This window comes from Dipodomys spectabilis, unplaced genomic scaffold (assembly GCF_019054845.1).
Source record: "Dipodomys spectabilis isolate Male_0828 unplaced genomic scaffold, ASM1905484v1 ptg000145l, whole genome shotgun sequence".
Classification (NCBI taxonomy): domain Eukaryota; kingdom Metazoa; phylum Chordata; class Mammalia; order Rodentia; family Heteromyidae; genus Dipodomys; species Dipodomys spectabilis.
Window position 1 is genome coordinate 26,513,402 of NW_024870822.1, and position 27,174 is coordinate 26,540,575.

Below are 27,174 nucleotides of genomic sequence, written 5' to 3' on the forward strand. Positions count from 1 at the left end.
TACATACCCTTCACTACCAGAAACTCCTCCCAGGCTTGCAGAGATCCTGTTGTTTCTTGCCTTTGCTTCAACTGAGTAAATATTTTACCACTGCCTTGAAAATTTAAGTAATTTATACTGTTTCTACTAATTTGTGACTTAAACTAATTTCACACATCCATTTATATTAGTCCAGGATTAAATTTCCTCCATCAGACCAAATAGTACACCATAAAACATAGGAGCATATTTGAAGATTACAAGAGATCAAGTGACCAAGACCTAGAAATTTGAGACCAGAAAGTAAAGGCAGACATCAGGTCAAGGTAGAACATGGTAAAGAGTTTCACATGAAAGAAATTTTTAAAATTAACTGCACTTCTAACTAAATTGTAACAAAGGAAAACCCTAGATTTTATACCAATGCCATGTTTATTGCATTATTACAAATTGAGGGATATTTTCTTTCTCTTTAACTAATATACTTTATATATAATGCATTTCATGGTGAACAATAATCAATATGCCTATACTGTTTAACTGAAAGATGATTATAAGTCATTGAAAAATTTCAGAAACTCAGAAAGCACAGGGGGACCTGACAGGGGTGAATTGATGTCCCATACAATTCCTGTTGACTCACATAGTTGCCCTGGGTCTATGAAAATAGTGACTGAAATCCCTTAGAAAGACTTCCACTAGACCTCTGATTCTAAACAACAACAAAGAACACACAAAATGGCGGTCTGGAACTCCAACTTGGGAAGTGGCTTCATCTTGGTGGGCATTCTGAATGACAGCAGGTTTCCTGAACTGCTCTATGCCACAATGACATTCCTGTACATGCTGGCCCTGACCAGCAATGGGCTGCTGCTCCTGCTCATCACAATGGATGTGAAGCTCCACGTGCCCATGAGCCTCCTGTTAAGACAACTCTCTCTCATTGACTTTCTCCTCACATCAGTTATAGCCCCCAAAGCCATCATGGATTTTCTGCATGGAGATAACACCATGTCCTTTGGAGGCTGTGCCCTTCAGATGTAGCTCGAACTGATTCTAGGTGGGACTGAGGACATCCTTGTGGCTTTTATGGCCTATGACAGGTATGTGGCCATTTGTCATCCTCTAAACTATACAACCTTTATGAGTCCAAGAGTCCTTTGGTTCATGATGATGACAACATGGATTGTGGCAACTCTGAGTGCCATCGTATATACCACTTACACTATGCACTATCCCTTCTGCAAATCCTGGCTAGTAAAACATCTGTTCTGTGAGATCCCACCTCTGATGAAGTTGGCCTGTGCCAACCTCTAGATTTGAGCTCGCAGTTTATTTGATAGGTGTGATGTTCCTGATCGCTCCACTTGCTGCCATTCTGGTCTCCTACATGCTAATCCTCTGCACTGTGCTCCGCATGCCCTCCAAGGAGGGGAGGAAAAAAGCCCTTCTCACCTGCTCCTCCCACCTGACTGTGGTTGGGATGTACTATGGCCCAGCCTCATTTATATATGTCCTTCCCATTTCCTTCCATAATCCCAAACAGGATAATGTCCTGTCCTTCTTCTGCACAATTGTCACTCCAGCCCTGAACCTCCTCTTCTACAGTCTTAGAAACAAGGAGGTTATGGGGGCTTTGAGGAGGGTCCTTGGAAAATACATCCTGCCTTCATACTCTAGAGCTTCCCTGTTACCCTTTCTCCATCAACTTGTCACTGTTTCCACTTCTCTAAGCATGTTGCATACACTTTCAAATGATTTTTTTTATTTCTTACTGTAGCTAGTATATACAAAGTCATTACATTAATGTGACATGACAGGGGTGACCCTAGGTTTGGAATCCCCTCATTCAAAAACAACTTGGGGAGGTCAAACTGTGAAGGGAACTTTAAGGCTCACTCTGGTGGGGTGGTCTGCGTCATCTATGCTATGTGGTAGACTGGGAGGGGACTGCTCATTCCTTGATAAGTAGACAATATGGCGTAGAACTTTCACTTAAATAGTTTGATCTTTAAACTATTTTCTAAAAAATGATGGTTCATTTAGTATGGTTGTTTCTAAATTTCTAGCTATTTCTTTCAGTTATGTAATCATGTCTTATTTCTTATATCAAAGCTGCCAACATACATGCAAAATTTTACTGTAATATCCATGTTGTTAGTTAATTACCTCTTTTTTTTTGGGGGGGGGGTCCGGTCATGGGGTCTGAACTCTGGGCCTGGGCGCTGTCCCTCAGCTCTTCAGCTCAAGGCTAGTGCTCTACCACTTGAGCCACAGCGCCAACTTCCGGCTTTTTTCTTTTGCTTATGTGGTGCTGAGGAATCGAACCCAGGGCCTCATGCATGCAAGGCAAGCGCTCTACCACTGAACCACCTTCCCAGCCCCTACAGAATTCACTGTATTTGATGTCGGTATAATTTGTGGAGGAGAAGGGAAAAAAAATCATTAAAATAGGGATACAGGTGGACCCATTACAACAATGAGATCTGCAAGTTGTTATGTCGAAAACGAACTTTACAACTTTGGTGCGGAGGTGGGGGTCAGGGAGCGGGAAGTATTGGGTGGGGGAGACGGGGGAGGATGGAAAGGGATAGGAAGGGGAAACAAAGGAGGAGCCTACAACGCTCCATAAGAAATGTACTCATTATCTTGCCCATGTAATTGTAACCCCTCTGTACAGTATTTTCACAATTAAAAAAAAATAACTGAAAAAAAATACTGTCGAGGAGAAAAGATCAATCACTTATAAAGGGAAACAAATCAGAATAACTTCAGATTTCTCAGCATAGACAATGAAAGCAAGAAGAGCCTGGAATGATGTATTCTACACTGTAAAGATAAACAATTATCAACCAAGAATACTGTATCTAAACTCTCCTTCATATGAGAAAGACAAATAAAAACCTTCCACAACAAAGAAAAATTGAAACAATATATTTCTACCAAACCATCCCTACAAAAGATACTTAACGTTGTCCTACACATAGAAACCAACAAGACCACAATGAAGGAAAAAAAAAAAAAAAAAAGAACAGCTTTCAAACAGAGGATCCAAGAATCATAGGAAGAAACTAGTTGACACAGCCTCCAAGGAGGTGGATAACATGGCAGGTACTACCAAACACCTCTCAGTCCTTACTATCAATATTAATGGACTTAATTCTCCAATTAAGTAATAGTATAGTTGGATCAAAAAGCAAGATCTTTAAATCTGCTGCCTTCAAGAGAGACATTTTGCCCACAAAAGCATACTTTGAAAATGAAAGGTTGGAATAAAGTCTACCAAGCAAACAGCCCCCATAAGCAGGTAGGAGTTGCAATCTTAATGTCAGATAAAATAGACTTCAAATTAAAATTAGAGAGAAGAGATGAAGAAGGTTATTACATACTAATTAAGGGATTACTCCCTCAGGAGGATATTACAATTTTAAATATCTATTCACCAAATAAGAGAGCACCCAGATTTATCCAAAAAAACCCCACTACTTTCCCTAAAATCTCACATCGATCCAAAGACATGAATTGTTGAGGACTTTAACACACCACTACCCTGCTGGATAGATCAATCCAGCAAAATTTCAACAGTGAAACCTCAGATCTATACAACTGTATAGATCAATTAAACTTAATGGACATCTACCAAATATTTCACCCGGCAGCATCAGAATACACATTCTGTTCTACAGCACAGGGAACATTCTCTAAAATAGACCACATTTTAGGTCACAAAGCAAATTTCCTAAACGTTGAAATTATGCCTGGCATTCTCTCAGACCACGAGGGAATAAAATTAGTATTCAACACCAAATGCCACCAAAGAAAATCCTATAACACATAGAGACTGAACAACATACTGCTGAACCACCAATGGGTCATGGAAGAGATTAGAAAGGAAATAAAAATGTTCATGATAGTCAACAAAAATGAGCACACAAATTACCAGCTTCTCTGGGACACAGCAAAGGCAGTACTCAGAGGCAAGTTTATAGCTCTGAGTTCCTACATCAACAAATTGGAGAGATCTGAAACAAACAATTTAACAAGGAACCTGAAGCTCCTTTAAAAAGAGCCGCAAGCTAAACCCCAATCTAGTAGATGGAAACAAATAATTAAAATTAAATCAGAAGTAAATGAATGAGAGTCCAAAATAAAACATAGAAAGAATCAACAAAACCAAGAGTTAGTTCTTCAAAAAAATTAACAAAATTTACAGACACTTAGCAAGTCTTATTAGAAAAAGAACCGAACACACCAAAATAAACAAACTCAGAGATGAGAATGAAAACATCACAGAAACAATCAAGATTCAGAACATTATAAGGGAATACTTCTAAAACTTTTATGTTAATAAGCTTGAAGATCTGGAAGAAATGGACAAATTTCTAGCAAATATTGACATGCCCAAACTAAACCAAAATGATTTAAAACTACTTAACAAATCCACATCAAGCATCAAAATAGAAACAGCAGTAAGAGACCTCCCACCCAAGAAAAGCCCAAAACTGAATGTATTTACATCTGAATTCTACAAGGCTTTCAAAGCAGAACTCACACCAATATTCCTCCAACTCTTCAATGAAATTGAAAGTGAACATCCACCTCCAAACTCTTTCTGTGAAGTCATCATAACCCTCATCCCAAAATCAGGCAAGGATTCATCAAAGAAAGAGAACTGTAGACCCATTTCTTTGATGAAGATTGACACAAAACTTCTCAACAAAATTTGGCCAATCGACTTCAACAACTCTTCAAAAAATCATACACCACAATCAAACAGTATTCATTTTAGGGATGCAAAGCTGGTTCAATATATGCAAATCAGTTAAGATAACTCATCACATCAACAAGAGCAAGATAAGGACAACATGATTATCTCAATAAATGCAGAAATCGCATTTGACAAGATCCAACATCCTTTTATGATGAAGGCTCTGGAAAAACTAGGAATCCATGGGACAGTCCTCAATATAATAAAGGCTGTGTATGACAAACCTACAGCCAGCATTATACTTTATGGAGAAAAGCTAAAGCCATTTCCTTTAAGCTCAGGAATGAGACAAGGATGTCCACTCTCTCCATTTCTCTTCCATTTAGTATTAGGATACCTAGCTACAGCAATAAGACACAATGCAAACATAAAAGGGATCCAAATAGGGAAAGATGAAGTAAAACCCTCCCTCTTGGCAGATGACATGATCTTGTATTTAAAGAATCCCATGGACTCCACTTCCAAATTACTCAAGCTGATTGGAAACTTTGGCAAAGTAGCAAGGTTTAAAATTAACCCTCAAAAATCAATGGCTTTTCTGTATGCAAATAACGAGAAGAACATGGCTGAAATCAGGAAAGCAACCCCTTTTGTAATAGCCCCACAAAAAATATCATACCTAGGAGTTAACTAAAGAACTAAAGGACCTGTACAATGAAAACTTTAAAAACCTGAAAAAGGAAATCAAAGTAGAATTTAAGAAGTGGAAAACCTCCTATGCTCCTGGATTAGGAGGATTAACATCATCAAAATGGCAATACTTCTAAAAGGGTACCTACAAATTTAATGATACCTATGAATATTCCAACCTCATTCTTCAATGAAATAGAAGCAGCAACCCAAAAAATCATATGGAACAATAGAAGACCCTGAATAGCAAAAACAATCCTTAGCAGAAAAAAAACAGTGCTGGAGAAATATCAATACCAAATTTCAAACTTTACTACAAAGCCAAAAGAGATTGGTACTGACACGAGAATAGATATGAACACCAGTGAAATAGAACTGAAAACCCAGAAATGAACCCACAGACCTATAGCCATTTAATCTTCTATAAGAAAGCTAAAAGTAGAATGGAAGAAAGACAGCCTCTTCAGTAAATGGTGCTGGTAAAACTGGTAAACCACTTGCAGAAAACTAAAGCTAGATCCTTATATAGCACCCTGCACCAGAATCAACTCCAAATGGGTCAAAGACCTCAAAGTAAAATCTGCCACCCTGAAAACATTACAGGAAGGAGTAGGAGAAACTCTAGGGCTTGGCACAGGCCAAAATTTTCTCAATAAAGACCCAGAAACACAACAAATCAAAGAAAGGTTGGACAAATAGGAGTGCATGAAATTGCAGAGCTTCTGCATGGTAAAGGACACAGCTAGCAAGATCAAAAGAAAGCTCACAAATTGGGAGAAGATCTTCACTAACCATAAAACACCAAGGTCTCATATCTAAAATATACTTAGAACTCAAAAAAAAACCTAATTAATTCTGAAAGAAACAGCTGCCCTATTAATTAGTGGGCTAAAGACTTAAAGAGAAACTTCTCTGAAGAAGAACTAAGAATGGCCATGAAGAAATGCTCAACTTCTCTTAGCCATAAAAGAAATTAAAATCAAAACAACATTGGAAGCCACCTCATCCCAGTTAGAATGGCTAGAGGAGAGGGAGGAGTTGGAGAGATGGTGAAGAAACAGGTAGGGGAAAAATAAAGGAGGGTGTAACAATGCTTGATAGCATTACCTTGCTCATGCAACTGTAACCCTTCTGTACAGTATCTTTGGCTTTGTACATATGACCATATAAGATGATGCTAAGTGAAATGAACCTCAAGATAGGGACACAAGGGGTTATTTTCTTTGTTGCTTTTGTTTTTTAATGTACTATGTGATTTATTGTTTCTTTTTTACATTCTTCCTCCATGGTATAACTCCTATTTTCATTGTAGTTGATTCTGGTGACCTACTTTTTATATATACATTGTTCTAATTTGGGGATGGGAAGGGAAATAACAAAATTCTGAAATAAGGAAACAAGTTGACCCATTGTAACAAAGAGACTGCAAAGATGTACAAGACACTATGTTGAAAATGAACTTTACAACTTGGGTGGGTAGGGAGGGAGTAGTTAGGGAGGTGGGGGGAAGGGATTGTAGGGGAAAAATGAAGGAGGGGATAACAATGCTTGATAATGAAATGTATTCATTACCTTACTCATGTAACTGTAATCCCTCAGTACAGAATCTTTCAAATAAAAACTATATATTAAGAAACAAAACAAAAATATAAAGATATTGTACAGAGGGGTTACAGTTACATGAGTAAGGCAAGGAATACATTACTTGTCAGTCATTGTTACCCTATCCCTTCAAGCTTCTTGGTATTACACTGTCCCTTACTCCTATACAATCACTCTACTATGGAACAGCACAATAGGCCTTCTTGTTCTATCTAACCCCATCTCAATACCCTTGATCAAGTGTGTTCTGTTTTTCCCCTATCCTCAATTTGCCAAGGTTCTGAAACCCCTTGTTGTATTTTCAACTTCAATAGCTTTACTTAAGTAGAAATTGTTTCAATATTATAAATGAAGTAGTTTTAGTTCTAATTTATTTGGAGGAAAATTAAAAAGCATCAAGTAAGCAATCACCAAATTTCCAGAGAACAATATCCTCTTCAGAATAGCATAGGATACATAAGTTAGTCACAAAACCAGTGTTGTTGTCTTCTGCTTCTCTTCTCAAATTTAAATCTATGTGTAAGTGATTCATAAAAATACATTATATTGTGTACTATTTATACTGTATTTTGATACATGTGTGCATTTTTTTTTTATCGTCATGGGGCTTGACCTCTGGGCCTGGGCACTGTCCCTCAGCTCTTCAGCTCAAGGCTAGCACTCTACTACTTGAGCCACTGTGCCACTTCTGTTTTCTGGTGATTTATTGGAGATGAGTCTCTTAGACTTTCCTGCCTGGTCTGGCTTTGAACCTCGATCCTCAGATCTCAGCCTACTGAGTAGCTAGGATTATAGGTATGTGCTACCAGTGCTTGGCTTTGTGTGTGCATTTTAAAAATTAAAACGTTATTGTTATATAAATGTCATGTCCAGTGGGGTTACAGTTACATAAGTCAGATGAGAACATTCACTTTTGGATAATGTTACCCTTTCCCTCACTGACTCTGAGGTCTTCCTTGATAATGTGGAAATCAATGCCCACACCAAACTTGAACACCCTTTACAGTTGTATGAACATAACAAGCCTAGGAAAGCAGAAAAGCCCATTCTTACTCTGTTTCTTCTGTTTTAATCAAGAAAAATGAAGCACAAGTGGTTTACATGAACTTCCAGTGAGACAAAAATATATCAAATTTTAGATGACAACCATGGGGCCATCTTATGGAATCATATTCTTGTATTTGGATTTTAAGGACTAAGAAATAATCCTATGTGAAATACAAAACATTAATACACACAAAGTCTAATGGCACCTGTCAGAGCACACATGAAAGCTGATGCTAGGAAAAGAGTGAACATGACAAAAGACTTGATAATGACTACACTAGCTTATTAGAAAACAAATGTTCTCTGTCAATACGACCCTATGGTAATTTGTGCAAATCTCTGAGCCTTAATAGAAAATTTTGGTGACTTTTTTTGTCAGTCATGGGGCTTGAACTCTGGGCTTGGGAGCTGTCCCTGAGCTCTTCAGCTAAAGGCTAGTGCTCTACCACTTGAGCCACAGTGACACTTCTTTAATAGAAAATCTTTCTGAAACTATTGTCACTGGTTATCAAATTGATTCAAAATGGTGCACAAAGATCATGGGCCATGTCCAACTTGGTGATAAATTTTAAAAACCACTTAAGAAACCAGCTACCGGACAGGAGATAGACTAACATAGAAAGAGAACAGTAATCATACTTGAACTGGTGGATCACACCTGTAATCCTAGCTATTACTCAGGAAGCTGAGATCACAGATCTCCTTGCAATGCTATCCTATGAAACTCCATATCTCTAGTTAACCACCAAAGAGCCATTAGTAGAGCTGTGGCTCAAGTTGCAAAGCACTAGCTTAGAGACAGCATCAAGAGCCTGAGTTCCAATAAAAGTATCACACACACACACACACACACACACACACACAAACTCACAAAGAGAGAGAGAAAGAAAAAGAAAGGGAGATATGTGGATGTATAAGGAGAATAAGGCACTAACACAGACAGGAGTCTGTATACACAATGATGGACAGGGGCCCATGCTAAAGGGTCAGATGTTGAAACTATTTCTTTGGTCAGGGCCATCCCTTGCCATATCAAAAGGGACAAAATCATTCAACAAGTCAGAGGCAAATTCATAGTGATTTTTGTTACCAAACAAACCATTTTAGAAGGTACTGTGGGGCAACAGTCTGGGGAGGCTCATTAAAATCCAGCTTCCAGGAAAAGCATTTCTTGAGAGCCCATGTCACCTGGGAGAAGGAGACAGTAAAAAGTCCCCCAGGAAAAGGCCAGAGTCCCTCCTGCCTCTGACACAGTATGAATACACAATGGAAGGCTTGCTTTGCCTATCCCTGACAATTCTCCTTTCCAAAAGTCCTACCAGCCACCTCTATGATTGGCGACTCCAGCTGGGAGGAAATATGAAAGTCTAGACACATAGACTCATCTTCATCCATTAACAGTGCAGAGATAGGAACAGACATTGGACAAGTACATTCTGCAGGAATCAACTTTGGGTTTCCCCATCTCCAGATGATTATCTGCATCCAATCCTTTCCTCGGAGAGGACTGGCCATGGTGGACACAGCAGGTGCCGTTTACCCCTCATCTTAGTGGCAGCCATGCCCACCCACGCCCTCTCCCTCAGAAGAAGCACCTTCTCTTTCTTCAGCATCTTTAGCCTCTTCATCTCACAAATGACTCCCAGGACAGCGGTGTGAGCCGAAGGCTGTATCTTTCCTCTTTACAGGTAAGGGTTGTGTGTTTGATCCTAGAAAGTGTGTAGAGGCAGTGAATCTTGGGTAACAGGACCAAGAACTACTGTCCTGCTCTCAGACTGTCTCATTTCTCAGACTTTAGAGCGCACTTGCTCCCATCTGTACTTGTGCTTGATTGTACAGGTGACTGATTACAGACACATGCACCTGTATTGGTGCAGGTATCTCAGTAACGCATACAAGAGTGGGCAACTGCAATATTCAGTACTATTGGCCAGACCTAAGTTTCTAGAATTCCTGATAGTGGTTTTTGGGTAAAAAGCTCATTCCATGCTTGGTTCACCTGGCTCCTGCTTATAAATCCTAGCTTCTGAAAAGGCTGACACCTCAAAAACATGGTTTGAAGCCAGCCTAGACAGAAATGTCCACTAGACGGGAATTAGATAGTGAAAAGCTGGGCTGCAGGTGTGACAGACACCTACATGAGCAAATGAGCCAAGGAAGCCCCAGGGCTCTGAGTTGATTTTTTTAAGTCTGAATACTTTGGGTGCATCTGTACTTCCCTAGACTCTGGTAGTCTGTTAAGAACTCCTTGAATAATACTTCAAAAGAGAACTATCTCATAACCATATCAATACATTAGTTTGAGTCTCTCTCCTACATAACTACTAGGTAGTAAATATGTATCACAGAAGCCAGGCCTGATGATGCCTGTAGTCCTAGCATCAAAGGGCTGAGGGAGGAGGATCAATACATCTAGTTTAGCCTGGGTCTACATAGTCATAGCCTTTTTAACCCAATCTCAATAAATAGGAAAAACGGAAATCAATTAATCTTTTAATACACTGCACAATACTGTAGCAATACAAAAGAGAAAACTAATTAAACTATACTTTCAAATTTTAGCTTTTTTATTGTGAGCAAGGTAATGAGTACATTTCTTATCAAGCATTGTCGCCTTCTCCTTTGTTTCCCCTTCCCATCCCTTCCCATCTCCTCTCCCCGCCCCACCCCACACCTGTTCCCCCACCACGCCAAAGTTGTAAAGTTTGTTTTTTGACAATAATGTCTTATACATCTCATTGTTGCAATGGGTCCACCTGTATCCCTATTTAAATAATTTGTTTTTTTCCTTCCCCTCCCCAAATTACACCAAAATCAAATACAGTGAAAACAGAGGTTATATCGTGGGGGAGGGACATACAAAGCAACAAAGATATCATCTTATAAATATGTAGAAACAATAGCAACAAAGAAAAAAACATTTGAGTCCTTATCCAACACAACTGTGTTTATTGCAGCATTATTTACCATAACTAAGATATGGAACCAACCCAGATGCCCCTCAGTAGATGAATGGATCAAGAAAATGTGGTATATATACACAATGGAATTCTATGCCTCCATCAGAAAGAATGACATTGCCCCATTTGTTAAGAAATGGAAAGACTTGGAAAAAATTATATTAAATGAAGTAAGTCAGGCCCAAAGAAACATAGGTCCCATGGTTTCCCTTATTTGCAATAACTAGTATATGTCGGAGACAAACAGAAATTTTAGCTTTTATTAAAGAGTGAGCATTTCCAAGCCATATACATCTTGTTCTTTTAGTAATCTCAGCCTGTGAGGAGAGCTATCAGGGTGAAGCTCACCCTTCCTGAACTTCCTTACACCACGCACTTTACAACAATGAGCTCATTCTCTGTACACCCAATGTATATTTACTGGCTTGTCTCAGATGATAGAATCAGCAGGTATGTGTGTAGCTGTGTATACCCATGTGTCTGTGTGTGTATATGTACATATGTCTACGTGTATATACATCCAAAAGAAATAAACAATTTAGTGAATATTTTTAAATTCTATTCCACATTGCCTTTTAGGTCTTCTATTCATTAAGGAATATATTTATAAAGAACAGGCTTAGTATACATCCTATGGTTTCCCAATTCAAACCAATAAACCAGTTTTATTGTTTACATTTCATGTCATCTGAACAGCGATCTTCCACATTACTAAGATTTGTGGGGGGAAAAATGTCTATAGTTCGTGCTCAGAGTATTGCTGTGAATCTTAGGTAATGGGATGCCTTTACCATTCCTACCATGTTTGTATTATGAGCATGACCCCTTAAATACATACCCTTCACTACCAGAAACTCCTCCCAGGCTTGCAGAGATCCTGTTGTTTCTTGTCTTTTCTTAAACTGAGTAAATATTTTACAACTTCCTTGAAAAGTTAAATAATTTTATACAGTTTCTAGTAATTTGTGACTTAAACTAATCTCAAGCTTCCATTTATATTAGCCCAGAATTAAATTCTTCCAGCAGACCAACAGTACAACCATCAAAGAAAGGAGCACATTTGAAGATTACAAGAGATCAAGTGACTAAGGCCTAGAACTTGGAGACCAGAAAGGCAATGCAGACATCAGGTCAAGGAAGAACATAGTAAAGAGTTTCACATGAAACAAACTTTTTAAATTAACTGTACTCCTAAGAAAATTGAAACAAGAGAAATGCCTAGATTTTATCCCAATGCCATGTTCATTGCATGATTACAAATTGAGGGATATTTCCTTTCTCTTTAAGTGGTATGTCTAAGTGTATTATTCTATTTGATGCTTTATATGTGATACATTTCATGGTGAACAATAATCAATATTCCTGTACTCTGATTAACTGAAGATAATTATAATTCACTGAAAACTTTCAGAAACTCAGAAATCACAAAAGGTGAATAGATGTTCCATGCAATTCCTGTTGATTCACTTTGTTGGCCTCAGTCTGTGCAAACAGTGACTGAAATCCCTTAGAAAGACTTCCACTAGACATCTGATTCTAGGCAACACAGAATGGAGCTCTGGAACTCCACCTTGGGAAGTGGCTTCATCTTGGTGGGCATTCTGAATGACAGTGGGTTTCCTGAACTACTCTGTGCCACAATGATATTCCTGTATACGCTCTCTCTGACCAGCAATGGGCTGCTGCTCCTGCTCATCACAATGGATGTGAAGCTCCATGTGCCCATGTACCTCCTTCTTAGACAGCTCTCTCTTCTTGACCTTCTCCTCACATCAGTTATAGCCCCCAAAGCCATCATGGATTTTCTGCGTGGAGATAACACCATCTCCTTTGGAGGCTGTGCCCTTCAGATGTTGCTGGAACTGATTCTGGGTGGGGCTGAGGACATCCTTGTGGCTTTTATGGCTTATGACAGGTATGTGGCCATTTGTCATCCTCTAAACTACACAACTATCATGAGTCCAAAAGTCCTTTGGTTCATGATGATGACAACATGGGTTGTGGCATCTCTGAGTGCCATCGTATATACCAGTTACACTATGCACTATCCCTTCTGCAAATCCCGGCTAGTAAAACATCTGTTCTGTGAGATCCCACCTCTGCTCAAGTTGGCCTGTGCAGACACCTCTAGATTTGAGCTCGCAGTTTATTTGATGGGTGTGATGTTCCTGATCCCCCCACTTGCTGCCATTCTGGTCTCCTATGCACTCATTCTGTGCACTGTGCTCCGCATGCCCTCCAAGGAGGGAAGGAAAAAAGCCCTTCTCACCTGCTCCTCCCACCTGACTGTGGTTGGGATGTACTATGGCCCAGCCTCATTTATATATGTCCTTCCCATATCCTTCCATAGTCCCAAACAGGATAATGTCCTGTCCTTCTTCTGCACAATTGTCACTCCAGCCCTGAACCCCCTCATCTACAGCCTTAGAAACAAGGAGGTCATGGGGGCTTTTAGGAGGGTCCTTGGAAAATACATCCTGCCTTCACACTCCAGCAATTAGGGCTTCCCTGTTACCTTTTCTCCATCAAATTGTCACAGTTCTCACTTCTATAATAATATACATTGTTAAGCATGTTGCATACACTTTCAAATGATTTTTTTATTTCTTACTGTAACTAGTATATGCAAAATGATTACATTAATGTGGCTTGGCAGGGATGACTCTAGGTTTGTAATCCCCTCATACAAAAACCACTTGGGGAAGTCAGGGTGTGAGAGGATCTGTAAGGTTCACTCTGTTGGAGTCTTCTGCATCATCTATGCTATGTGGTAGACAGGGAGGGGATTCATCATTGTATGATAAGTAAACAATATGGCATAGAACTGTGGCTTAAATAGTTTGATCCTTAAACTATTTTCTGAAAGTAGTTCAGTTAGTACAGTTGTTTCTAATTGTATAGCCATTTATTTCAATTATGTAGTCAGTCATGTCATTTCTTATTTCAAAGTTCCCAACATACTTGCTAAATTTTATTGTAATAGCCATGTTGTTAGTCAATTACCTCACTCTTTTATTTCCTCTATTTATTATAGGTTTTACTTTTACAAGTTTCTAAATTATTAATATTTCTTCTATTTATGAGGAAGCCACATGTAATGCAGAAGTATGTTGTATTTAATTTATAAGGTATGTAGCAAAAAAGATAATAGCATTAAATCAAAATATTAAACTCCTTTTTATTAAGCAGTTGCCAGTTTCATGCAGGTTGTTAACATATGCACACATGTTCATATACACACATACACACAGTCATATTTGATTCTTGGAGAGAGGATTTGGGAATAGAATTGGAATAGAATGAAGTAATCATATAAATTAAGGCATAAAAAGGAACATTTTCTATCCTGATAAATACAATGAAAATCAAACAAAATCCATGGCAACCTGCTTAGAGTTGCATGCACATTACTTAGATTAGTAAATTCTTTGACAAACTAATACTGTATATGGTGAATTGTAAGAGGTCATGCATGTTCGATAAAAGAATTCTGTAGACTTATGAGAAAAGCTAATTGGCACTAAATAAGAATGATTATGAACTGAGTGCTTCAAAAATAGTTTTGAACAATGGAGGGGGTAACAATGCTCAATAGGAAGTGTACTCATTACCTTACTCATGTAATTGTAACCCTCTGTATAGTATCTTTACAATAAAAAATAAAAAATATAAAAAATAGTTTTGAAAAAAATAAAGGGTTAGGGAGAAAAATTGAAAGATTCATAAATTATTGCATTCAGAGCTTATGGATTAGTCCATCCTATGAGTAAAATTAACAGGGAATAACAATAGCATGCTTCATTGTTCAAATACTTTACTATCTTTTTCATTTTTAAAACCCCCTCATCATGATTTAAATAATGCCAAATTAGAAATTTATAAAAGAAGCCATTATTATAATAATGAAACTACCTATGCCTTTAAATATAAAATGATAAAGAATTTATTAAGAAAATTATACATTATAAAATTTAATATAATAGATTTAAATGTTATTCTTAATAAATATTCTAAGAAAAAGCATGTCATGTGCTCAATGGTTACTACTGCTGTGTAATACAAAAGATAAACACACACAAAACAGTAAATATATAACACTGATGAACTAGCTAGTTACATTAAAATTTTTCCTTGATATAAATTTATACCTACATTTACCAGATTCAGAGCACTATAATCTTTGAGGGTTTAGGTTTCATATTAAGTAATTCTTACATGCCCAATGCCTAACATCACATTTATTTTAAGAGCTTAAGCTTTCCCATTAGAATAGGAAATGGATCTCTATATTACTATCACTTTATTGCTTTCATGACTCTGACTCTGGTTTAATAAGGTTAAGTAGCAAATTCCACATTAGTGAACTATGTGTGCTACAATGCCTTCTACCTTTAATTTTGTAGTCCAGCAACTGACCCAAGAATCTTCATCAATGTTCAGTCTGCCACCAAACACTGCAGAAGAAAGCATCACTCAGTAGCCATTGGTGAGAAACACCTGTTCTATATGATCATATGGTCATGGAAATGTGTATCTCTATTAAAAATGGAAGGGCACTCATCTAAATATATATAGAAGTTATGATGAAGGAATTTCACAAGCTTTGCTTACATTGAATCTAGTCTGTGGATTCATTTGTAGAAAGAAACTTAATTCACTATAGTAGCTACATGTAAGCATAAGATTATATATGCATAGATAAATGGTATATCATATTATGCTTTCATCCCTATTTAATGTAAAGTATTTAACTGGGATTAAATATGTTCATCTCAAATATTCATCAATGACTTTTCATTTATTGTTTTGTGACTGGGTTTTTTAATTAAGTTTTTTATTGTGAAAATACTATACAGAGGGATTACAGTTACATGAACAAGGTAATGAGTACATTTCTTATCCCGCATTTTTGCCTCCTCCTTTGTTTATCCCCCTATGATCACTTCCCTCCCACCTCCTCAGCTACACTCCCCACTCCCCACCAACCCCTGCCTACACTGTCAAGTTCTGTGACTGAGTTTTGAACATAGAATTGCCACTTTCAATTTGTCTTGCAGTCCAATGCTGGAGCTCTACTACTTGAGCCATACCTCTACTTCCTCTCATTGTACAAGTATTCAGAATCCTTTCATGCTTCTTGTGAATACACTGTCCATTACTCCCATCTACAGTTACTCTACTATGGAATAGTACACTAGACCTTCTTGTTCCTATCTAACCCCATCTCAATACCCTTGATCAAGAGTTTTCTGTTTTCTCCCTTCGTTCAATTTACCAAGGCTATGAAATTCACTGTTGTGGTTTCAACTTCAATAGCATTTCTTAATTAGAAATTCTTTTAATGTTATAAATAAAGCAGTTTTAGTTTTAATTTACATAGAGAAAAGTTGAAAAGCACCAGGAAAACAATGAACAGATTTCTACAAAAAAACAAGACTCTCTTCAGAATAGCACAGCATATTTAAGTACTAAATAAAATTTTTCTTCCTTTTTCAATTTTAAATTTATGTAGAAATGATACATAAAATACACACTTTAAGGAGTATCATGCTATATTTTGATATGTGTGGGCATTTTTAAATTTTTTAATGTTTTTATTATTATTATAAATGTGATGTACAGAGAAGTTCCAGTTACATCAGTCAGGCAAAGAGCACATTTCCTGTTGGACAAAATCACCCTTTCCCTTACTTTCTCCCAGATTTTCCAATGTGTTTGCATTTTGTAATGGTTGAATACAATCCTACACCAAGGAAGTACCCCCTTTACAGTTGTAGGGATATAACAAGCTTAGGAAAACAAAAAAGCAAATTTTTGTTCTGCTTCTTTGGCTTTTATCAAGAAGAGGGAAACACAGGCGTTTACTTCTATTTCCAGTGAGACAAAAATATAATAATAATTGCAGATATAACACACGGTTACCTCTTATGCAACCATATTCTTAAAATATTTGAATTTTAAGCATAATGAAATAATCCTATATTAAATACAAAGCACAAATACACACAGTGCTAATGACACTTGTCAGAGCATACAGGAAGGCTCAAGCTAGGCAAAGGGTAAACATGACACAAATACCTGAAAACTATGATAGTAGCTTATTATACAAAAGTGCCTCTGTCAATATGACCCTCTTACAATTTGTGCAGACCTCTGAGCCCTTATAAGAGAGCCTTTGTGAAAATATTGTCACTGGTTCTCAAATTGATTCAATATGGACCAGGAAGTTCATCGGCCATTTCCAAGTTGGCAATAACCTGTAAAACCTTTCAAGCATCTAACTATCTGGCAAGATAGATCTTCCTGCTACCACTATAATCCCAGCTACTCAGGAAGCTGAGATCTGAGATCATCTCACAATGGCAGCCTGTGCAGAAAACTCTGTGAGACTCTTATCTCCAGTTAAGCATCAAACAGCCATTAGTGGAGCTGTGAGGTTTGCAATAGTCTACCCTCTCATTTAACTCATAGACAACAAATGAATACCAGCAAGCTGAAGTATGTGCTATTGGGTAGTAGCAGTGAAATGGAGAGATAAAGGGTATACTCATAATTTCAATGTACACATGTGGAAATGGAAATGGGGTAACTTGAGGGAATTGGTAAAGTTGAAAGAGATGGGGAGAAAGATGGGAGTGGTAATAGTAATCAAGAGGCATTATACTCATAAATTGAAATGTTGAATTGGAAATCCACTGTACATCTACTCTACAGTCTCTTGGCATATATCAACTGGGTTTTGAACTCCCTCATTTTTAAGGACCAGGAGTACAAATGTTTGGATGTCTCAGATTCGCTCTGTTTACTACCAAGTGGACAGTGGATTGATTTTCATTTAGATTTTGCATAGCAGGGACACATAGTTATCCTTTGGTACTAAGTAAACACCAGTAGCATCCAATATTAAAGACTGCTCCCTTTCTATTGGATTTTACCTATACTAAAAAAGAAGGACCAACCAAAGATATGTTGGGTTTCTATATTGTTGAGAAAAAGTTATTAGTGGGGAAGAATAACAGAGTCATGATAGAAAGGGAAGAATGTGAAAAATAGGAACACACAATTTACCCTGAATGTGTTTTATTTTACCACATTACTAATGGACATAAGAGACTGAAAACAAGCAATGAGAGCCTGGTGAGTTCAGACGCCTCCACACTACTGTGTCTCATATAGGAATCCTTGACAACAGTGCTTGAAGAAAACACAGAAATTCTGTCCTTCATTTAATCATCTTAAATTGTTCCACCTCTAAAACTAACCTCTAAGAGCTAAAGCTCATCAAACCAAATGCCTTTTAAAAATTGCTGAAATCAATTGTGCACTGGTGGCTCATATTTATAATCTTATCTACTGAGGAGGTTGAGATGTAAGGATGGAGGATTGAAGCCAGTCTAGGCTGAAAAGTCCATGCAACTCTTATCTCCAATAAGCTACTAAGAAAGTCAGAAGGAGATCTGTGGAATGAGTGATAGAGCACTTGTTTTAAGCCAAAAGAAGCTCAGGGACAGCACCCAGACCCTGAATTCAAACTCTAAGACAGGCACAAGTAACAAAAAAAGAAAACTGGATAAAATTCAAATGCCTAGAAAGAAGCAAAAATTGTTTCAAAACATTACCCTTTGCTAAATTGTTATTTGAGTGATAATTTACCTCACTTGCTTGTTTAATATTTGGTAGCTCTTCTTTCCTTTGTGTGATCTGACTGTGTATAGTGGGAGAGGGCCTGAGTCCCTAGGTTTGAATACTAGTCTGTTCTTTGTCATCTGTGCAACCTTGCACAGTTTTTTGTTTTTGTACCTTGATTTTCTCATCTGTTAGAAGTATTGATAACTAGAAGCCTTATCTCATGACTCTCATGGCAAAAAAAACAAATGTCAGGCATTTAGAATGGTGCTACACATATGTTGTCTTTTATATTTATGGAGGAAAAAAAAAAGAGTCTTCAGAATTCTAATGTGAATTGTTCTTTTTAGAAAGGACTTATGTATTCACTAGAATAAACGGACACATAGACAGACAGACAGATAGATAGATAGATAGATAGATAGATAGATAGATAGATAGATAGATAGATAGATAGAGACAGTATTCATTATGATGTTTTGATGGGTTTGTAAATTATAGCATTGGTAATTAAAGTTTGTTGATATGTGCATGAATTTGCATCCTATTGGTAAGAACAAATTAAAATTTGTTCAGCAATTTTAAATATGCAATGTATCAATTTTGTAATTAATATCATGGCCACAATACACAAAGAACACATATGCATAAAAGTGATTTTTTAATAATTCCCTTCTATAGCCAATTTCTTCACTTTTTAAATTGCTCTCTCTCCTCAAAGTGACCAAACTCTCTTCAGTATATAATTATTATTTGTCCATTAAAATCAAGTTTAAAAAGAAAGCAAATCAAAGAAACTGGCCACCATGGGACAAAAAATTAAATAACATTAAAGGAAAGAAAATTCTCAGAGAGATAAAGCTAGAGCAAGCATGAAAACATGGTCAAAGGAAAGAAATGAGACAGGAAGAACAATATGAGAGGCTAAACAGTAGCTACTTTTTCAATTACATAAACTCTATAAAGGAAATTAATGCTAAGTTCACATACCTATAGCAAAGAGCCAACAACTATCTAAAGAACTACTATAGTAGGATATCAGACAAGAACATTACTATCAATATGATCTTTTCAAAATTTATACAAATCTCCAAGGATACCTGAGCCTTGTTGAAAGCCTCCAGTTGAAACTACTGCCTGTTTCTCATATGGGTTCAATATACAAACAGGAATGCTCAGAAGCCATGGTGAAGTTGGTGATACCTCCAGAGCCCTTTAAGTAGCATGATGAAGGCTAATATTTATAGAGAGAATATCAATGAGAAATATTGAAAGTTATATCCTCTAAAATGCCTCCTGAGGAGGATTAAAGAGTAGCTCTCATGTCCTATCACATTGCTATATTATTCTGTCAAATGATACACCTTTCACTAGAGTTGTTGTACCATGATTATTATTTGAATCATATATGACTTTAAGGAAGAATTAATTTTAGAAGGCAGCTGAGCTCTAATTAGAGGGTACAGTGTTCCAGAAACACTTGTTTAATGAGGACAGCACACAAGGACCCCAAAACATTATCCATCAACTGAAGATAGGTCTTTAGTACTGTAGACATATGGAGAAGGATAATACAAGAATGTTGTCTGACCATGGAATGTCAAGTCATACATCAACCAATGTGGCATTCCTATAACACAGCACAACCACAGAAAGGTGGGAGAAACAGCTTTCTGTCTTCTGTCATTTTATGGCAAATGAAGCACAGAGAAGAGAATTAGTGTGTAGGAGATCAGATGGTATGAAGGAGGAAAATTACAGGATCTGAACTAGGGTAAAGTTTCAGACATGCACCTTACAATATACTTATCAATTGAATAATTAAAAGTTTTTTAATTTTTATTTTTTATTGTGAAAATACTGTACAGAGGGGTTACAATTACATGGGCAAGATAGTGAGTACATTTCTTATCAAGCATTGTAGCCTCCTCCTTTGTTTACCCTTCCCATCCCTTCCCAGCCTCCCTTCCCCCCACATAATCCTCCCCCTCCCCCAAGTTGTAAAGTTCGTTTTCGACATGACAACTTGTACTTCTCATTGTTGCAACAGGTCCACCTGTATCCTTATTTAAATGACTTGTTTTTCCCCTTCCCCTCCACAAATTATACCGACATCAAATACAGTGAAAGCAGGGGTTATACTGTGGGGGAGGGACATACAAAGCAACAAAGAAATAATCTTATATTTGCATTCGAAACAAATGCATGAAAGAAAAAAAACATTTAAAATACATATCTTAGGGTTCATTTTCCTAACATCACCTTATCTGACCTTTTCTGCTTGACTCATACATATACTAGATAATGCAAATAAGGGAAATCATAGGACCTATGTTTCTTTGGGCTTGGCTTACTTCACTTAATATAATTTTTTCCAAGTCTTTCCATTTCCTAACAAATGGGGCAATGTCATTCTTTCTGATGGAGGCATAGAATTCCATTGTGTATATATACCACATTTTCTTGATCCATTCATCTACTGAGGGGCATCTGGGTTGGTTCCATATCTTAGCTATGGTAAATAATGCTGCAATAAACATAGTTGTGCTGGTAGCTTTAGTGTGGTCTTGTTTGTAAACATTTGGGTAAATGCCCAAAAGTGGGAATGCTGGTCATAGGGGAGCTCTATGTGGAGTCTTTTGAGGAACCTCCATACTACTTTCCAAAGTGGTTGAACAAGTTTACACTCCCACCAGCAATGCAGTAAGGTTCCCTTCTGTCCACATCCCCTCCAGCATCTGTTGTTATTAGAGTTCTTGATTTTTGCCATTCTAACTGGGGTGAGGTGGTATCTCAATATTGTTTTGATTTGCAATTCTTTTATGGCTAGGGAGGTTGAGCATTTCTTCATGTGTCTATTGGCCATCCTTCTTTCCTCTTCAGAGAAGTTTCTCTTCAAGTCTTTAGCCCACTTATTTATTGGGCAGTTGTTTCTTTGAAGGTTTGTTGTTGGGGGGTTTAATTTTTTGAGTTCCAAGTATATTTCAGATATGAGACCCTTGTCCATTGTATGGCTAGTGAAGATCTTCTCCCAATCCGTGGGCTTTCTGTTGATCTTGCTAGCTATGTCCTTTGCCATGTAGAAGCTCTGCAATTTTATGCAATCCCATTTGTCCAACCTTTCTTTGATTTGTTGTGTTTCCGGGTCTCTATTTAGAAAATTTCGGCCTGAGCCAAGGAGACCTAGGGTTTCTCCTATTCCATCCTGTAATGTTTTCAGAGTGTCTGCTTTGACTTCAAGGTCTTTGATCCATTTGGAGTTGATTCTGGTGCAGGGTGATATATAAGGATCTAGCTTTAGTTTTCTACAAGTAGTTAACCAATTTTGCCAGCAGCATTTACTGAAGAGTCTGTCTTTCTTCCATTCTATTGTTTTAGCTCCCTTATCAAAGATTAGATGTCTATAGGTCTGTAGGTTCATTTCTGGGTTTTCAATTCTATTCCATTGGTCCTGAGGTCTGTTCTTGTGCCAGTAACAAGCTGTTTTGATTACTATGGCTTTATAGTAGAGTTTGAAATTTGGTATTGATATTCCTCCAGCAGTGTTCTTTCCGTTGAGGAGTGTTTTTGCTATTCAGGGTCTTTTATTGTTCCATATGAATTTTTGGATTGCCTCTTCTATTTCCTTGAAGAATGAGGTTGGAATTTTGATAGGTATTGCGTTGAATTTGTAGATAGCCTTGGGAAGTATTGCCATTTTCACGATGTTAATCTTTCCAATCCAGAAGCATGGGTGTTTTTCCCATTTTCTAAATTCTGTTTTGATTTTCTTTTTCAAGTTTTTAAAGTTTTCATCATAGAAGTCCTTCATTTCTTTGGTTAAGTTAATTCTTAGGTATTTTATTTTTTGTGGGGCTATTACAAATGGAGTTGCTTTCCTGATTTCAGCCACGCTCTTCTCATTATTGGCATACAGAAAAGCCATTGATTTTTGAGGGTTAATTTTATACCCTGCTACTTTGCCAAAGTTTTGAATCAGCTTGAATAATTTGGGAGTGGAGTCTATGGGATTCTTTAAATACAAGATCATGTCATCTTCAAAGAGGGAGAGTTTTATTTCTTCTTTCCCTATTTGGATCCCCTTTATATCTGCATCTTATCTTATTGCTGTAGCTAGGCATTCTAATACTAGGTTGAAGAGAAGTGGAGAGGGGACATCCTTGTCTTGTTCCTGAGTTAAGAGGAAATGGCTTTAGTTTTTCACCATTGAGTATAATGCTGGCTGTAGGTTTGTCATATAGAGCCTTTATTGTATTGAGGAATGTTCCATGGATTCCTAATTTTTCCAAAACCTTCATCATAAAGGGGTGTTGGATCTTGTTGAATGCTTTTTCTGCATCTATTGAGATAACCATGTGGTTCTTATCCTTGCTCCTGTTGATGTGATGAATAATATTAATTGATTTGTGTATATTGAACCAGCTTTGCGTCCCTGAAATGAATCCTGTTTGATCATGGTGTATGATTTTTTGGATGAATTGTTGAAGTCGATTGGCCAAAATTTTGTTGAGAAATTTTGCATCAATGTTCATCAAAGAAATGGGTCTATAGTTCTCTTTCTTTGATGAGTCCCTGCCTGGTTTTGGGATGAGGGTTATGATGGCTTCATAGAATGTGTTCGGTAGTGAACTTTCTCTTTCAATTTCATTGAAGAGTTGGAGGAGCATTGGTGTGAGCTCTGCTTTGAAGGCCTTGTAGAATTCCACTGTAAAACCATCTGGTCCTGGACTTTTCTTAGCTGGGAGGTCTCTTATTGCTGTTTCTATTTCAATGGTTCAACTCATCTTGGTTTAGTTTTGGCATGTCAATATTTGCTAGGAAAAGGTCCATTTCTGCCAAGTTCTCAAACTTATTAGCATAAAGTTTTGAGACGTATTCCCTTAAAATGTTCTGAATCTTGGTTGTTTCCGTGGTGATGTTTCCATTCTCATCTCTGAGTTTATTTAATTGGGTGTATTCTCTCCTTTTTCTGACAAGATTTGCTAAGGGTCTGTCAATTTTGTTAATTTTTTTCAAAGAACCAACTCTTCGTTTTGTTGATTCTTTCTATAGTTTTTTTTTTGATTCTAAGTCATTTAATTTTGATTTAATTTTTATTATTTCTTTCTGTCTACTGGATTGGGGTTTATCTTGCTGCTCTTTTTCAAGGAGATTCAGATGTCTCATTAAATTGTTGGTTTCAGATCTCTCCAATTTGTTGATGTAAGAACTCAGAGCTATAAACTTGCCTCTGAGTACTGCCTTTCTTGTGTCCCAGAGGAGCTGGTAATTTGTGTGCTCATTTTTGTTGAATAGCATGAACATTTGAATATCCTTTCTAATCTCGTCCTTGACCCACTTGTGATTCAGCAGTGTGTTGTTCAGCCTCCATGTGATACCGGACTTTCTTTGGTGGCTTTTGGTGTTGAGTTCTAATTTTATTCCCTTGTGGTCTGAGAGAGAATGCAAGGTATAACTTCAATGTTTCTGAATTTGGACAAGTTTGCTTTCTGGCCTAAAATGTGGTCTATTTTAGAAAATGTTCCATGTGCTGCTGAGAAAAACGAATATTCTGATGCTGTTGGGTGAAATATTTGGTAGATGTCTGTTAAATCTAGTTGATCTATGCAGTTGTTTAGATCTGCGGTTTCTCTGTTGAGTTTTTGCTGATAATTAAAAGTGTTTATATTCAAAAAGTATCAAAACATTATTTCTGTTATGTATGTGCAATGTTTTGGGGAATATGTACATTTTATAATCAATATGTGAAAGGTATTTTTTTTTTATTTGCTGCAAGTTGAGAGTGCAGGTCTTCAGCAGTCTTGACTGGTGGCAGGAGTGACTGAAGAGAGAACAAAGACTAGGAGAGATGAAGAGCTGATTGAGAGGAGACAAAGGCCTGAGCTGGAGTTGTAACACTGAGGGATGGAGCTGTGTCATCATCTTGAGATCTGTGTGACTCTGTCCTCTGAATACAGATAGAGAGGCAAAGTCACACTGGTATCATGAATGACAAAGGACAGACAAGAGAAAAACAACTAGGAAAGCACAGAGTCATGTACTAAATCAGTGTTGCATGCTATCTATAGGTCAGTGATAGAAGACTTGACCCCTTTATAAGTTGGGCAGAGGCTGGCCATGCCTCTTGCTGCTGGGCCAGTTACTGAAACCAGCCATTGAATCAGGGTCTTCAATGGCCAGATCACGTGGAACAAGACAACTGTGCAGGACTGAGGGGGCAGGCAGAGGAGCAAGCCCAAGAGGATTCATTAAAATCCACTTTCCAGGAGAAATATTTTCTTAGGAGCCATATCACCGGGGAGGATGAGACTGTGAGAAGGCTCCTGGGACAAGGCCAGAAACCCAACTGCCCCAGAGACAGTGGGTGTGACTCCTTGGAGCCCTACCCATGTAGGTCTCATCTCCTAAATTCTCTGCCAGGCACATCTTCTATCAGAGACGCCAGCTAAGAATATATAGAGTCCAGACCCAGCCAGAACCCCTGCAGAACCCCTATGAGAGACTTTCTCTCCTAGAGTTTGAATTGAGGCAAACACTACCTGCCTTACCCAGCATCCTACCTGGAATCAAAGATGATTAACTGTAACACCTATCAATTTATACAGAGAGGACTGGCCATGGTGGTGACCCCAGGAAACTTTGACTCTTGAATCTGCTGACTGTCAGAAGAAATACCTTCTCTTTCCTCAGCATCTTGAGCCCCTTTTTTACTCTAATTTTCCCTGGATATTGGCTGTATCTTTCTTCTTTAGAGGTAAGGGTTCTATCTTTGTTTCTAGAAACTATGAGGAGGCCATGAATCTTGAATAACAAGACTAAGAATTACTGTTCTGCTACCTAACTGTCTAGTTTCTCATATTTCATTCCTAACTCACTTCCATCTGTACCCTAAACACTTTGACAGATATCCATTTCACACATGAATATACTGAATAATCAGTACTACTGGTCAGGCCCAAGTTTTTAGATTTTCTCATACTGATTTTATGGTATAAGTCTCAGTACTAGCTGCATTCCAGTGGCTCTTTCCTGCAATCCAACCTTCTCAGGAGACTAAAACCAGGAGTCTCCTGATTGTCTACTGATTCTACTCAGTCAGAGTAGAAAAGTCATGAGATCGATCTCTATAATCCAGGAAAATGAGAGAGCTTGGATGAACTGGTAGAATACAAGAGAGAAAGAAATTCAGGAAAGTAGCTGACCACTCTATTCACAGCCTGATACTGGTAATAAAACAAACTTCAGCCCTTACTTTTATTACATTTATTTCCTGGACTCCAATAGTGTGATGTGAGCCCTCACAAAAAAATGGTACTTCAAAAGAGAACTATCAAATAACAGCATATTGATTCAAGTTCCTCTCTTCTACATACTGGCTTAATGTGAAAAGGTATGTCAGAAAAGCCAATTAAAATTTGGCATGATCTTGTAATAAAATTTGGCATGATCTTGTAAAATTTGGCATGAACTTGTAATCCTAATACCTGAGCACTGAAGTAGTAAGATGCACAGATCAAGACCAGCCTGGGTCTACATAATGAAATTATTTTACTTCTCCTTCATAATACCATTTAATCCTTCAAAACAACAAGGATATTTGGATATTTTCATACAGTCTACCTAAACTATATCATTTGCAATGAAAAACCTTCCAGCAGTACTATCACTTAGATTCAGTGTATTCAGACTGAATGCTTCCTCATATCACCAAGATTTCTGATTTCTGTGAGGGAAAGAGACAATGTTTCATTTTCAGGGTGTTGCTGCAATGTTCAGATAGTGGGATGTCTTTTACCTTTCCTACAATGTCTGGATTATACACCTGACACCTTAAGTGCAGTCCTTTCACTAACAGAAACTGCTACTGTGCCTCCAGAAGCCACATCTAGTTCCTTGCCTTTGCTTTCCTCTGATTAAATAATTTATTACCAGCTTAAAGAGGTAAACAACTTTGGTGCAGTTCTTCTCAGTTCACTTATAAGATCTATCTAACCTATCAATTCATTTTAGCCCGGATTTGCTTTTCCTCCAGAAACTAAAAATACAACCATCGAGGAGAGGAGTATATTTGAAATCAAGTTGTCCAGAGATTCCTGTGTGGAGGAAGCTAACAATTTTGAGGGGACAAAAAGAAGAGGCTGACATCAGGTTAAGGAAGAACAAAACAAAATTGATTTCCGAGCAAACTTTAATAATGAATTGTAACCTCAAGTAGATTATAAATATGAAAACAGCTAGTTTTTATACCAATGTCAAGTTCCTTTTTTCCGTTATGAATTAAAAGGTGTTTTTTCTCATTGAGGGTATTTGTCCAGGTACACACTATTTGATAATTCATCTATAGGATAAACTTAATGGTTAGTAATACTCAACATATCTGTAATCCGTTTAACTGAAAGATCATTGCAATTCACTGAAAACACTGAGAAAATCAGAAAGCACAGAGACAACATAAGGAATTGAAAGACTTTCACGGAATTTCTGTTAGCTACCTGCTTAGACTGAGTCCATCAAAATATTGACTAAAGTTCCAAAGAAAGGAAATTAAAGAAACTGCATAGA

General features: G+C 37.5%; 1 protein-coding gene and 1 pseudogene across 1 annotated transcript; both read left to right on the forward strand.

Moving 5' to 3' along the window:
* Positions 1-717: 717 nt before the first annotated feature.
* On the forward strand, positions 718-1,759 carry LOC122117914 (annotated as a pseudogene).
* Positions 1,760-12,536: 10,777 nt separating this feature from the next.
* On the forward strand, positions 12,537-13,487 carry LOC122117915 (olfactory receptor 2AG1-like). Its single transcript, XM_042691783.1, has one exon. It carries the CDS (start codon positions 12,537-12,539, stop codon positions 13,485-13,487), a length of 951 nt encoding a protein of 316 aa, XP_042547717.1.
* The last annotated feature ends 13,687 nt before the right edge of the window (positions 13,488-27,174 follow it).

Bases quoted from the DNA above. Each gene is read 5' to 3' on its own strand.
- LOC122117915 (XM_042691783.1), top strand. From the start codon at position 12,537: ATGGAGCTCTGGAACTCCACCTTGGGAAGTGGCTTCATCTTGGTGGGC.